This window comes from Condylura cristata, unplaced genomic scaffold, assembly GCF_000260355.1.
Source record: "Condylura cristata isolate star-nosed mole 26May11 unplaced genomic scaffold, ConCri1.0 scaffold00013, whole genome shotgun sequence".
Lineage (NCBI taxonomy): Eukaryota > Metazoa > Chordata > Mammalia > Eulipotyphla > Talpidae > Condylura > Condylura cristata.
Genome location: NW_004567114.1, coordinates 20050121 through 20065710, shown reverse-complemented (window position 1 = coordinate 20065710; position 15590 = coordinate 20050121). Strand labels below are relative to the sequence as shown.

The 15590-nt window shown below is 41.2% G+C and overlaps 1 protein-coding gene across 4 annotated transcripts in view; it reads left to right on the top strand.

Annotated features, from left to right (window-relative positions):
- Positions 1-15590, top strand: part of TTLL5 (tubulin tyrosine ligase-like family member 5) — a 248736-nt gene that overhangs the window by 182340 nt on the left and 50806 nt on the right. For all 4 annotated transcript variants that reach the window (XM_012724493.1, XM_012724492.1, XM_012724491.1 and 1 more), the window contains one exon: positions 7873-8078. In XM_012724493.1, coding sequence (XP_012579947.1) covers positions 7873-8078 — 206 coding nt within the window. The remainder of the gene's footprint in view (positions 1-7872; positions 8079-15590) is intronic.

The following is a 15590-nucleotide window of genomic DNA, read 5'->3' as shown; positions in this document are numbered from 1 at the left end:
ATTTTTTAAAGATTTATTTTTTATTTATGCATATAGAACTGGGGTACAGGCCATAGGTGCAGGGGCAGTGAGAGGCTTCACCAGAGTCAGAGTTGGGAGCAGAACAGGCCAACTGACGAAGTATATACCGCTGAGAGGAGCAGCAGGCAGGTCAGGAGAGGTCTGCCAGGCCATGTGGGTCACCTCTGGGGCTGGGGACTGAACTCATGCTGAAGTGGCTTTAGCGTCTCAGTGCTGTGCTTTAACCTGCTGTACCACCAGAGAGGGCCCTCAAGGAAATTATTTTAAGGAACTAATCTAACATATGAGAACTAAAAATAGCATAATGATTATCACACCACTATTGTTAAATAGCAAAACAAAGTGGCGACATGAATGTGTGTGTGGAGTCAACATGGAAATAAAAGGTTTGGAACCAAGGAGTGCTTTTTCCCCCACTTAAAAATCTATATGAACATATTTCCATAAAGACATATAGATCTACTGTGTCCATTTGTAGCATTCTTCTACTGGTGATTGGTTAAGTTAATGTAAACTACATAGAAAACATGCAGCCATAAAACAGTAATCTAGAGCCATCCTTATAGATGGGAACAAATGCTCAAAATAGATATTTGAATGAGATAAAAAAGTCTCCAAAACATTGACTGCCATCCCGGTCTTGAAGGCCCACAGAAATCCACACAGATGCATAGAAAATACATCTGTATATACAGAGAACAATAAATACTACAAGAGGTTACTTCTGGCAGAATTTTAAATGACTTTTTAAACTTCTTCTAGTGGACATTTAATAAAGTGTTTCAAATAAAAAGGCAGCCTTGGCATGCCAACTCCTAAGAGTCAGTGTGATCAGCAGCCAGACCTTGCTGGATTGTTATCAAAGACTGAGGGAGATAGGAAAGAAATAGAAAGCACAGGAGAATCTACTGTCATGAGTCTAGATTTGCTATCAGAAGATCAGCCTCTACCAACTGACTTATTCATTTTACTATCAGAAGGGGGTGGTTCTGCTAGTGAGGGAGATCATTCATGTGATGTCTTAGGGCTTATTAGTTTCACTGGGTTATCTGGTCACATGCTGCAGCTCTGGCCTTAACTAGCTGACTGGGGGGCTTTGGTTTAACACACACCTAGTCCAAGGTTAGTGTCTCATTGCTGTTGAGAAATCAACTCAGAGACTACTGTTGGTATCATCAATTTGGCTAGATAAAGGAGTCTCATCTTCATGAGTATGTTGGAATATCTGTCTTTAATGACCTGCGTTGAGCATGTACAGTTGACTTAGGGACTGTCTGAAGCACAGTGAGTTCCTCTGGTGGGGGAATAATAATTCATCCTAAACGGTTCTATCCAGGTAACACCTGTATTCACAGTTAAGAGTAGATCACTTGAAGTATTAAGAATCTTCTTTCCTGCTTGCAAGAGGAAAAGGAACTTTTTTATTGATTTTAAAAATAGTAGTCTATTCAAAGAATTTACTGTGTTGTTGGCAGCTCAATGTCTTGCCTCAGGTACTTGTGTCTTTAGTTTCTCTCTATATGAACAGTAGCACCTTCTGGAATTCTGCCCCACCCGTTTGGGATCACAGCGCTGCCAAGTGTCTTCCAGCCTCACCAGAAGATGTACTGTCCTGCTTGCTCAGCCTCCACTGTTGTCCCAGCTGACAAACATCGTGAGTGGAAGACAGCCAAGAACTCCATATAGTATGAGGCAGAGGCCTTCGGGACGCTTGCTTTTGCCAAAATAGAAACAGCTAGCCTCACCCTCACCTTGGCTCTAAGCTTTTTATAGCATCATATAGTTGCACAAAAGATAATGTGTTCTTTACATTAAACAACTCTCGGCCTGGTTATGGTGAGTGATTCACGTCTCACATGCTCAGCAGGTAAACTTCAGTGAGCTGCCAGAGAGAAACATGTACGTGATTCTGTATACTGTGTATGGGAACTTTAAGTTAGGGTAAAATCTCACATAGGAAGAATAATGCCTAGAAATGTTTGCTCTTCTGATATCAGAGAAGGGCCTCAAAGAGACCTTAGTCCTCCAAATAGAGTAACTTCTGCCTAGTTCATTTCCCTTAGTTTTCTAACAACAAGTTGAGAGTTATTTCACTGCAAAGAGCCCTCAAAACTCTGCTCCATCACCCAAAAAAGCCCAAGTAAAGCCTAAAAGGAGTGTTTTTCTGGAAGGAATTTTTTAAAACCTCCCAGAATTTAATCTCTGAACAGTATTATCTTTCTAGTGAGAGCCCAGATCTTGCGTCCCTTTAGCCTTCCAAGTTGCAGTCTGTGTTCTGTCTATCAGGAATTCCTCTTTCCCACCCACGAGTACCCTTCTGTTGTGGGAGAAGGAGGGCCTTTCCAGTCTTATGCCTGGGGCCAAGCCAGCCCTCAAACTGTGGTTTTCTCTGAGTCTCCTTGCTGAAGCTCGACTGTTTCCCACACCCAGTAAAGAAGCAAAAGCCTTGTATATGTTGACCAGCTCTTGAGCAGAGCCCAGTGCTTGCACAGCTCACATTCCCAGGACATTGAGTGGTGACCGTGCGGCCCCCACTCAAGAGCTGCTGAACCACAGCACCAAGTGCTAAGAGTGTGGATCCAAACCTCACATTTCTTATAAGTTACCTAGAGAGAACTTTATATAATTTTTCTGTCCATTTTTGAATGAATGAATATCAGGACGAGTACAGTTCACATGATCTATCAGCTGTGGAATTACAGGATCAGAGCCCAGTCGAGGCTAGGGAGCCTGGGGATGCTGATTTCTGCCACTGGTCTACACACACCCACTTACAGGCCTGCTTGCAGCATTGCCTGAGTTATTTGCCTGGGTTTCTTCTTAGTTGATTTTGTTGCTTTAATCTCATCGCACTCAGCTTGGTTTTGGTGACACTCCTGGGGAACTTGTCTGTATTGCTGACTCTTTGAAAGTTTGGATGGCGTAGAATCAATCATTTCATTATATTGGTAGTATATTCAAGTGTGATCAGCAAACAGTGGATTCAAACCTAGAAATTCTAAATGTGGAAAGAGTGTCTGCTTTTTTGAGATGCCATATGTTGTGTTGAGGCTTCAGCAAGTTTGACTCTTAGGTTGAATACGAATTGTATCAGTTAGCTTCTGTTTGGTTACATGTAACAGGAACAGATCTTCTTTCCCCCACCTATCCTTACCCCTAGCCTCTGCCTCTGCACAATGACTTAAGGAAGTTAGAGGTGTTTCTCCCCCCACCTCCCATAAAATCAGAAATCTAAAGATAGGCTCTCCCAAACTCTGTGCTGCTCTCAGAAGCCCATGCATCCCTGGATTCATCCTGTGAACCCTGACCAAGTACCTTCCACCCTCTGTATACCTCTTGCTAGATAAGCTGTGTTCTGGGTGAAAGGAGGAACAGAAAACGGCAAGAGTTGTGCACTGGTGCAGGTGCCTCCTTCATAGAGGCTTCCTAAAACGGCACCTGGAAACTTGTGCCGACATCATACAACTATGTCACACGGTTATATCGAGGCTTACGAGAGATTTTTTTTTTTAAGATTTATTTATTTATGCATACAGAACTGAGGTACAGGCAAGAGGTGCAGGGGCAGCGAAAGGCTTCACCAGAGAGAGTGGGGAGCAGAACGGCAGATCAACAAAGTACACTGCTGAGGGGAGCAGCAGACAAGACAGGAGAGGTCTTCCGTGCCATGTGGGTCACCTCTGGAGTCTGGGATCAAACTCGCACTGAACTGGCTGCTGATAGCTTGCAGTGCTGTGATTTAACCCTTTGCGCCACCAGGGAGGGGCCCCTAGGTTTAAGAGAGACTGGGAAGTGTAATATTTTCACTAGACACACATTATTAACCAGGCAGAATCCAGGGTAGCGAGAGTAGGGAGAAATTATTATCAAGGCAATAAAGTCTCACTTATCAATATTTTATTTAGTGTTTGTGGTAAAGGCTGATCTTACTACTCTACAACATCAGTGTATGTGGTCCTGTGGAAAGGTGAATTAACTTTGTTTGGGATCTGTATAAAAGCTTCCTTACATTTTGTGACTGAATATGAGTTGAACACAAATGACATACCAGGAACTATTCCAAGTCCAGAGAATGAGTCTATGACAAGTTTGCTGCTCTGTGTAAATGCAAAATTACCTATCTTCTGGTATAAGAATGTAGTTTTTGGGAGGGGGGAAAAGCTGGTATAATGAGTTCATTCTTGGAGCAAATATTTATTAAGCACCTTTTATGCACAGGACATTCTGCTGAGCAGTCTGGGTAGAAACCAAAACTTAACTAACCAGACATAAATCTAGCCATTTCCAGTGTTGTGCTGTCCAGAAAGGGAGACAAGTATATTTATAAGTGGCTGTAATACAATGTAGAATGTGCTAAACCTGATAAAACACATATAAATAAATTTTTATAAGCATTCAGAAGAGGGAAAGATTATTTCTATCAGGGAGAATTGAGTAAATATGGCCTGACCTGGGGAAACGAAACACGTGTTTCATTTTAAGAGTTCGCTTTTGCAGCTACTGCACATCATCTAAGACTAGAAAAGTATTTTGAAAAATATGGAACCAGTGTCCATTCACAAATCATTGCAGGTGGGCACACTTGCTTGGCATCTGTCCTTTGTTTCCTCACTTTGGTGAAGTTTGGAACGAATGAGCATTTGTTAGATGTCTGCCATGTGCCTAGTATTTTGATGTGTTAGAAGAAACCTTGATTGACGGCCTGTGTAGGTTTGCTCATGTGATCTTTATTCCTTCCCCAACAACCCAGCAAAGCAATTGCAATGGCTTGTGAGGAAGCTATAGCTCAGAGAGCTTGAGTAATGTGCAAAGGTCGCCACTGAGAAAGTGACAGGCCTGCTTTTGGGTCCACGCACATTTGACTTCATACCATGTCTTTCTACTCACCTGAGTCTCGGCCTTTCACTGATGATCCATTTCTGCTCTGTAGCCATAAGTGTTGAGCCATCCACTCCTCCTTCAGCCTGTGTGATGGCGAGTCCTGTACCAGGTGGTTGAAACTTTGGGCTTGAATACTCCGCCTCAGAGTTGTTACCTGCTTAAATCTTTTTTTTTTTTTTAAGATTTATTTATTGATGCATACAGAACTGGGGTACAGGCCAGAGGTGCAGGTGCAGCGAGAGGATTCACCAGAGACAGAGCAGGGAGCAGAACAGGCAGATTGACGAAGTACACAGCTGAGAGGAGCGACAGGCGAGTCAGGAGAGGTCTGCTGTGCCATGTGGGCCACCTCCCTGGCGTGGATCGAACTCATGCTGCAGTGACTGCAGAGAGCTTCATAGTGCTGTGCTTTAACTGACTGTGCCACCCGACAGGGCCCTACCCCTTAAATCGTATTAGAACTTGACTTCCTTTTGATTTTTCAGTATTTCTTTTTAATAAAGAACTATTGAATACATCTAAGTGGTAAAAATTCAAATGGGTACAGATAATACTTAGTTAAAAATGAGTTTCCATCCCCCTAACTCTGGCTTACCAGTCCTTTTCCATGATGGTTGCCACTTTTTTGTATATCTTGTCAGAATTTTTCTGTGCAATATTAATATTAAATGGGTGCAAGGGAGGGAGTATCTATATCCTGCCTGCTTTCTCCCTTCCAATTGAGTCTCTTGCAGAGTTTGAGGTCCTCGGACATGGAGCCAGTCAGTAAGAAAGAGACTGAGAGGAGTAAGTTTATTCTGGAGCCAGGCTCCCAAGCTGGCCTCTTGCTCTCCCCTTTGGTTGTTTGCCTGTAAAGGCTTGCTGGAGCAGTCAGGGCTCCTGGACCTTCTTGGGCCGTCTGAAGACCTCCCCACATGTACACTGCAAGAGCCACCATGGGGCTTTGCCGATGGCCTTTGGCCTTCCTTGGTTCCCCTTCTTTGGACCAGAGATGGAGGCAAGGAACAGCTCTCCAGTTCTTCCTTAGGTGGTTTGTGGAAGTGAGGGCCATGTCAGTCAGGTCGGTCCATATGAAAATGCTCACATCCTCTCCCCCTTACAATACAAGCGTCTCAGTCAACATGTGTACTCCACCTAAGACCCATTGACGCCTCTCATGTCTGCTAGCCCAGGACCTTTGGGCACATTTCAAGGCAGCAGTATAGAAAGGTTGATTAACATTTTATTAGAGCTACCCAGTTCGTCTTGTATAGCTTAAAAAATAAAATTCATGAAGGACAAAAATAATACAAGTAAAGTCTATCTAGAAGGTGGACATTTCCTAAAAGCACCTGATCCAGGAACTCCCTAGTGGCTTCGGGGTTAAATCTCAGAGCTAGCACCTCTGAGGCCTGAGTTCGATCCCCAGCAAGGGAGGTGCAGCAGACCTCTCCTCTCTCACCCACTGCTCCTCTCAGCAGTGTATTTCAGTAGATCCACCTGTTCTGCACTCCACTCTGTCTCTGGTGAATACTTTCCCCCTCTGCACCACCTCCATCCCAGGCTACATCCCAGTTCCATGAAAAAAAAAAAAAAAAAGAGCATCTGACCATCTGACCTTATTCCTTAGACTTTCGACTTTCCTATGAGAAAGGGACATTTCCCCCTTTGTCTCCTTTAAATAGTACAGATAGAAATCAGTTGCCAAAAATCCTTTAAACAGTCTACATTTTAATTATATTCTTTTCTCTCTCTCTTTTTTTTTCTTTTTAAAGATTTATTTACTTATGCATATAGAACTGGGGTACAGGCCAGAGGTGCAGGGGCAGTGAGAAGATTCACCAGAGACAGAGCAGAACAGGCAGATCGCCAAAGTATACTGCTGAGGGGAGCAGCGGGATGGGTCAGGAGAGGTCTGCCACACCATGTGGATCACCTCCGGGGCTGAGGCTTGAACTCTGCACTAAAGTGGCTACAGCTCACTTGCAGTGCTGCATCCTATCCCTTTGCGCCACCAGGGAGGGCCCATATTCTTTTTCTCTTAATAATATTTCACATTGAAAGCTTTCCAATGCATGCATATTGAAAGTAGTATTGACAGTGTTAATGGACTAGTAACAAAATTGCACTCCAAAAGCATTTGTAATGAGGTAAATGAGTTGTAAGAATTTTTCAAGCATCTCCTTGAAGGTGTACGTTTACCTACTAACTGCAAATATATATTAGTGTTTAGATGGTGGTTTTGTCTATCTTTATTTGTAGGTTTAACCTCTAAGCAAAACCACTCTGTTGATCTTGCATTCCTACAGTAACTTGCAGTCATGTAGCAATTTTACTTTGAAAGCATTTTCAAATGTAAAATCTTGTGTTAATAATTAGGTCAACAAGGTGTTACTATGCCAGAATTCTACAAATAGCCCTCCAGGCTATGCTTGGTCAGGCTCCGGGTTTCTGTTCCAGGCTCCTCTCCCTGCTCTGGCTCATGGCGCGTTAGCCACGCTGGCTCTTCCTCCCAATGTGCAAATCCTCCAGAGGAGTGTTGTCCTGTGAGTGAGTTAAAACTGAGTGAAGCTTCAAGGGAGTCCCCTTAGTCTGTACTACCTCTCTAGTACTTGACATCCATTCATTAAATAGTTGACATTCATTCATTTAATAGTTATTAAATATTTGTTGAATTTAACAAGGGAGGAAATGCAGGCTAAGCCCAGGTGCTTTTCTGACTCTCCTGTGGACCAGTATCGGCAACCAGGTATCCCACTTCCTCACCCAGGCTGCTTTCCACAAGGTCACGTCAATGTTTTAAGAGATTGCCCTTGGCCCTTGTCTGAAGCCAGACTGTCACAGCCGTTATTAAGAAGTCTTTCCTTAGACATTATTTCCGTAGTCTCCCTTTTCTTTTTGTCCCTTCCAGGATCACAAACCAGTCATTTGCTTATAGCACATGGTTGTGAAGGACATCGCCATCAATCTTTTTTCTTCTTCTTCTTACAGGCAATCTTTGGCAGCCAGACACTACCTAACTCCAACTTATGGACAGTTCATAATGGTGCAGCCTGCAGAATTTCAAGCGCTGTAGCCAGTGGCCAGAAGTCAACCAGTCTTCCACAAAAAGTGGTCCCGCCTCCAAGTTCTTCCTCCCTGGTCCCTAAGCCCCCGAAACAAGTCCTCCGAAAGGCAACATCCCAGAGGGCTTCTAAGTAAGTTTTCACTCACCTTCTGTTCACTTTCTTCTGGCTATTCTGATTCTATACAGAATTCTATGTCAAATACTGTAATTCTCTATTAATTCTGTGCACGCTGTACTTATGGCATCTTCAAGACAGTTGTACTGAAAATAAGAACACCTAATGGGAAATAAAGGCTAACTGCTTCTCAGCCCTAGCTGCAAATCTAGTCCCCTAGTGAGTGATTAAAAGGTGCAGGAATCTGAGCTCTGCCCAGCGAGCAGGGCAGCCCTGTTCTCTAGGTCCCCAGGATTTTGATAAAAGTCACTACCTGTAGGTCATTGCTAACTCTGCTGGCCTCTGGCAGGAGCAACCGACAGACTGCACCAGGCAAACTGGGCTTGGAGAAAGGAAATGAAAACTTCCTCCCGGATGTATCTTCTCTTGGTCATTCTCCAGAGTCAGAGCTTTTCAGTTTCATATTATATTTTTCACCCTTCCCTCCCACCCTGTTTGTTTGTTCACTATTAGGACCCTGAATGGGGCAACGTAGGATTAGGATTTCACTGAGGGGGGTGGGGGCGGAATTAACATCACTAGTCAGTAGGCGCTGTGGCACGGTGTTTCTCATACCTTTTGTGTTCTTTTTATTCTACCTCAAAAAGACATTTCCATGCCTGAATCAAATTTCATTCCACATCCACCCATTTTCTAGCCAGTGAACCAGAAATAGACCGATAAAGGGGCTTAGTTGATTCTAGCAGCACATTTAATATTGGGGAACCTTTCTAAAATGTCTAGAAAAGGAGGGTATTTCCCTGATGTATACACATCTAGAGGAGATTTATGTTCTCATTCAGGCCTCTTACTCATTCGTCCTTTACAAAGTTAGTTTTAGTGTTAAGAATCCTAGGATACCGGTAAAGCAATGACTGTTTTTCCCTCTTGGACAGTAAATCAGTTTTGGAATCTGGATGGCAAACAGTCGTGGCTGTTTAGTTATAATGTTACCATCACTGATTGATCCAACATTTATTCCACGCCTACTAAGTACCAACCAGTGTTCTAGGAATGGTTGGCGATGTAATGGCTTTAGAACTCTCCGAAACGGTAGGAAAGGCCAGTAGCCCAATAGAATCGAGACTGTATGGCCCTCATCTAGAAGGAGCCGAGACGAATCCCACAGTCCCTGTGAGCCAGACTTCCTGCACTCATATCCGCACACCTTACTAACCTAAGACCTTTGGCGAGTTAGAAGTTACTTTTTCTCTTGACCTCAGTTATCTCATTTGTGATAATAAGAATATTATCTTCACAGAAAAGTTGCTAAATATGAGCAGAGCTAATACAGGTAAAGCACCTAGAACAAGACTAGCAATAGAACAATTCACTAAATCCTGTAGGGTCGCCGGCACAAGCATCCTCTAACCACATAACGCGTCACCAGTTTGAGAACACCACCATTAGGTGGGAAAGTTCATGAGTCAGATGTGAATGTTCAGTTGCCTCTGTGCTCCTTGTTTGTGGATTTTCCCACTATTACCAATACCCTGAGATGCTGGCTGGGCCCCTGACGGAGGGGCGGGCTCACTCAGCAAGTGGCAGGACTGGACACTGAAGACGCCGCTCACTGCCCTGAATTCGCGGCTGCCAGAACTCTCCAGCCCCTGAGATGAAATTGCAGCTCTGTGGACAAACTTTGCTTTGCTGCATTTTTGTGGTTTCTTCTCTCTAGCAGTCAGGAGTGTGGGAAAACCGGAAACAGCTCAGCACCAAAAATGCACAGAAGGGGGGAAAAGCAAGATTTCTTCAGAATTTAAGAAATATAATCCAAGTATCAAAAGGCATGCTATAAGGCGTTGTTCCAGGAAATAGTTTCCAATTTGCTTTTAAAACTCGAGCACAAGTCTCTGTAGCTAAATAAGTTAGCACTAGTGGAGACTTACTGTTCTCTCATTTACATGTAAAACGTACAGTAGTGTGAGGACATCCTGTTTTTAATATTCTTCTGACTTTTAGGAGAAAGAATAGCACTGTTTTGATCTGAACTGACCAATGAAAAGTTCCCGCTGTGAAGTATCCAGAAGGTTTCTATTTAATTTTTTTCTAGAAATTAATTTCAGACCTACAGGAAAAGGTTAAAGATAATAGCAAAGATCACTACCACAGTTATAAACATCTCCTGTTGCCATACTAAGACACTGCCATTACCATCTACAGATTATACATTAATATGAACTAAACTCCATATTTTGAGCTGATGAAGTTGTTCTTAAAGAGACCTTCCATGGTTCCTCAAATCAGATCCTGAGTATCAGTCAGTATCCTCTTTTTCTAAAGTCATTCTTATACATAACCAGCACAGCAAGTCCCTTAAAATTTATGTAGCTCAGGCTCAATGTTCTATTGAAAATAAGGGAGAAATAGTACCAGTCTCTGAGGGTTATTAAAAAAGAAATGAATTAATGACTCTCAACCAAGCACTAATACAGTTCCTGGCATGTAATATATGCTAAATAAGTGTTAGGTGTTTTCATGGCTAAAACTAAAATGGTATTTCAAGAAACTTTCATGTAAGTTTTTACTTTTGCTTGGATTTGCATATGTCCTTTCCTCTGGCTCAGTTCAGATTAATGAGGAACATTCAGTTAGGACTGGTGATACTGAGTCACACTGAGGAATGCCATTGTTGCCCCAAGAGACACAACTAATGAGAAGTTGTAATGAGCTTTCGACCATGCCAAGACCTGTGTTTTGGGGTTAACTTCAAACTTCTTCTAGCACAGAAGTTGGCTTTGGACAAATATAGAAACACTTTCCAAGAGCATCAAAGTTTCCACATCCTAGAGGGTTGACTTTAGAGAACAATAGAACATAAAAGATGGAATGTCGTTTAGATTTTGGTGCAAAGGGAGTTGAGACTCAGAACAGTGGGGTCCTATTTTTGTATGGTAATATTCAAGTCACTTTCCCTCTAAAGGGTTCATTTTCCCATCTGTAAAACAAAAACCACTGTCCCCGCTGAATAATTAACCAAAATTACTTGTTCTCTGTCTATTCCATTGAAAGCTTTTTTATGAGCACATTTGTTTTCTAATCCTGGTGCTCTACAGCCATTTTCCTCATCCCCTCTTGGACCAGCATTCTTTGTAATAGTTCTCAAAGTCATACACTTATATTTCCTTCAGCTAAATCTCATTTGTCAATTCTGGGAAGAGAATGATTTAGATTGTTTTTTGTTTTTTTGTTTTGTTTTGTTTTTACCTTCCCATAGTGCCAGTAGCCTTTCTTGATTTTTCCTTTCTAATGTCTGCAACACTTCATAATTTAATACCCGCTTCAGATCCTCCTTTCAAAACTATTTGTGGTATTTCTTCCAAGCAGTCAGCTGAACCAGGAGGAACAGCCTGTGAGCAGCTAGCGTGCATGGACTGTCTCTTTCTTGTAAGCGGTCTTTTCTTTTTCTTATTTTTCAGAGCCAGACTCACACTATCCAGGAAATACGCAGGGGGGTTGGGGGGAGGAACCTGAGAAGATTAAAGTTTGCTGGGTAAATGGGCAACATTCATAGACTAGAGATGAAATTGGAGGGCAGGGTCAGAGTTGTGGCACCTTGGGACTTCTCTGAAGAAAGGAAAGAAACTTAACTAAAGTGCCTTTCTCCAGATAGCTGGGAATCCTTTTCCTTATCCAGGTTCTAGGCTCTTCTGCATCAGGGTGACCTCAGTGAAACTGAGGGTAGCTGCTGTCTGTATCAGCACCCAGGACAGTGGTGTTTGTGAAAGGCTGTGAGGGATGAGGAGAGAGGAAAGAGATCAAGCTCAGCAGCATGGCAAAACCAAATAGCAATTGGTGTGACCTGAGCCTTTGGTGATGTCCACTAAATACGATAGGAAGTACTCAGAGATTAATGTCAAAAAACAATCTCGTTAATTATAAAACAAAGCCTGTATCTTTTTAATATTTGAGTCATTAAAGTGAGCCAGAGTGGTCAGAAGCTTTAACGGTCCAAAAATGAGTTCTTGATGTAGGTGTAAAAATGTCATATTGTAGGTTGGCCATCTTTTATCAGTCTTTTCCACCTTTTATTATGTGTAGTTTCAAGAACCTTAGTTAAATATGGATTTTCTAAGGTAAGCATTTTTTTTTTAAAGATTTATTTATTCATACAGAACTAGGGTACAGGCCAGAGATGCGGGGGGTGAGAGGATTCACCAGAGACAGAGTGGGGAGTAGAACAGGTAGATTGATGAAGTACACTGCTGAGGGGAGCAGCAGTCAGGAGAGGTCTGCCTCGCCATATGGATCTCCTCCGGGGCAGGTGGGGATCGAACTCATGCGGAAGTGGCTTAAGCTTCTTAGTGCAGTGCTTTAACCCGCTGCGCCACCAGAGAGGGCCAGTTAAGCATTTTTAAAATACTGAAGTGTCGAATTGTAGTGCTGGACCTTTGCAAGTAGGTAAGAAAAAAGATTACCAAGGGAATGGTTGTGAGGTAACTAATATAAAAAAAAACAATTTTTTCAAAGGAGGCACAGTGAGAGACTGAGTATCACGAGGTATACAGGTGGTGAGTGGCAGAGCTCAAACTGGAGTCTATATCTTCTGCTGTGCTCACCCTAGACACTTCCCTGTAGACCACTAATTTCAAAGACCCCTACAGTCCATTCAGATCTATCCTGAACAGCAGACGTTAGAGTAGTCCTCTTGAAATATCACCTTTGGGAACATGCAGTGTAAATACTTAGGAAGAGGTGAGGGCCCATCAAGAAGGCTGTCATTTAGACTCTAATGCCTCTACACTCCCTCCGCATTTAGACCTTAGTGGTGGTGTTTGGAGACCTTAAAATTTGCTGTTGGCATGGACAATGTTATATCAGTCAAAAAAACAGGTATTAATAACTACACCCAACCAAAAGTTGCCATTGGAGTGTGTTTGGTCTGGTGAGGGAGGAAGAATACAGAAGAGTCATGTAGTGATAGGTTTTATTTTGGTGATGCACATTTGCATATTTTAGTACTTCTTATCATTGCCTGCTGGGATCTTAAGAAGGTTGTTAAAAGTTATTATCAGTGGATAATTGCCACTGGATATTTTTCATCTCTCACTTCTTTCTAATTTGATTATGAAAATCCTTTTTTGAAAGATTTGGCAGAAACTTACCCAAACTTTGACAGATGGATTGCTATCAGCTCCTTGAAGAGCATAAGCCCTTACTGGCAAATTTACACTTCTTAGGGTGGACAATTTCAATTTTTTTTAATTCTTGAAGTCTAGGGATAGTGACAAAGCTTAGAAGAAAGCTGTATGGAGACTATTCAGAGACATGGCTTATCTTTGTAATAAGTTTAAGCAAGAAAGAAAAACTAACATTCAATGACATACCTATTATATATGCTTAAAATTTAAGAGTAGAGTGAATTTATGTGAAGAGCTAGAAAAAGCTGTATTAGAGAGGGTAGTCAGTCTGAGCTCAGGGAGAATTGCATGAAAATGAGAAACACCTAAGTGAAAAATTGGGTTGAACACAGTGAACAGAAGTTGGGCAACACAAAAAGTTGAATTAGTACAATAAAGGACAAATTTTTTAAATTCTGAGAGAAAAATGTACAAAGATAAAGTGATGGGAGAGAAGATTGACTCAACCTAAAAGGATGAATTCTAGCAAAAGAACTGAAGCATCATTATTACAGGCAAAAGAGGCCGAACATCAGGGCACAAAGGGTTTTGAACAATATAATTGGTAAGATTAAATTAATATACAGAGCCTTTTTTACCTTGCAGTGCTCCCATGAAATATCTTACAAAACTAAAACAACGCAACTCTTCAAGAAAAAAAAAATTATGGTCTTTATTCTATGATCAGTTTACAATAAAATAACAAAATTTAAAAGTACCCAAATAATTTTAGAATTTTAAGATATTCTTTTAAGCAACTTGGATCAAAAGTATATGGCAAACTATTGAAAATAGAAATTATCAGGACAAGACAAGGGTACTTAACGCCCACCACTTGTATTCAACATTGTACTGGAAGTCCTAGCCAGAGCTCTTGGCAAGAAAAAGGAAGAAAAGTCATCCAAATCAGAAAGGAAACAGTAAAAATGTCTCTATTTGCAGAAGAGTTGTTACAAATAAAAAACCCTAGAGACTCCACCAAAATCCCTTAGAACTAATAAGGATAATAATACAAAATCAATATACAAAAGTTAGTTACATTTCTATACACTAACAATGAACCAATAGCAAAATGAATTAAATTAAGAAAACTCCCACTTAGGAATACTTCAAAAAGAATAAAATACTTAGGCATAAATTTAATAGAAGAGGTGAAAGATTGATAACCCTGAAAACTTACCACATAGATGAGAGAGAGAGAACATAATGAGTGGTAAAGCATCCCATGCTCGTTGGTTGGAAGGATTAATATTGTTAAAATGTCCATGCCACCCAAAGCAGCCTGCAGACTCAGTGCGTTCCTTACCAAAATGCCAATGGCTTTTTTTACAGAAATAGAAAAAAAAATCCCAATATTTCTATGAAACCACAAAAAGCTTGACTAGCCAAGACAATCCTGAGAAAGAGACAAATTAGAAGCATCACACTACCTAATTTCAAGCTGTGTTTTTAAAGAGATACTCAGTGTAGGATTGGCATAAAAACAAACACACCGATCCATAAAACAATAGAGTCCAAAAATAAACATTGTCAATTTATGACAGAGGAGTCTAGGATAAGTAACAAGGAAAGGACAATCCCTGCAACGGTGGATTAAAGACCTGGATGTAGATCTGAAACTAAAATTCCTAGAAGAAAACATAAGAGTGAAGATTCTTATCATTGGTATTCATGATGATTTTGTTGATTTGTTACTGAAAGCAAAGGCAGCAAAAGCAAAAATACACAGGTGGGACTATATCACCTAAAAAGCTTCTGCAAGGCAAAGGAAACTTAAGGAAATGAAACGGCAACATATGGAACAGGAGAAAATATTTTCAAATCATTTATCTGATCAGGCGTTACTAACCAAAATATATAAAGAATTCACATAAGCAAAAACCAAAAAACTCTGATTTTAAAATAGAGGGACTGACTAGACATTTTTCTAAGGAAGATATACAGGTATATAAAAGGTTTTCAATATCACTAATCATCAGGAAAATGCAGCCCAAAACCACAAGGAGATATCACCTCATGCCTGTTTAAACAACCATTGTCAAAAAAATGAAAGATCGCAAGCATTGGTGAGACTGTGGAGCAAAGGGAGTCCTTTGGTTAGGAATGTAAACTGTTGCAATCTCTATGGAAATAAGATCAAGAGTCCTCAAAGTAATTATAAATATATCTGCCATATGATCCAGCGATAGTACTTATGGGTCTATATCCAAAGAAAATGAAAACTCAATATTGATGAGATGTCTGTGTTCCCATGTTCATTACAGCATTGTGCACAGTAACCAAGATATGGAAACACTAGTTTGACCATACTGTGTGAATAATGTATGCGTAAACATGTGAGATACACATGCATACATACACCCTGACT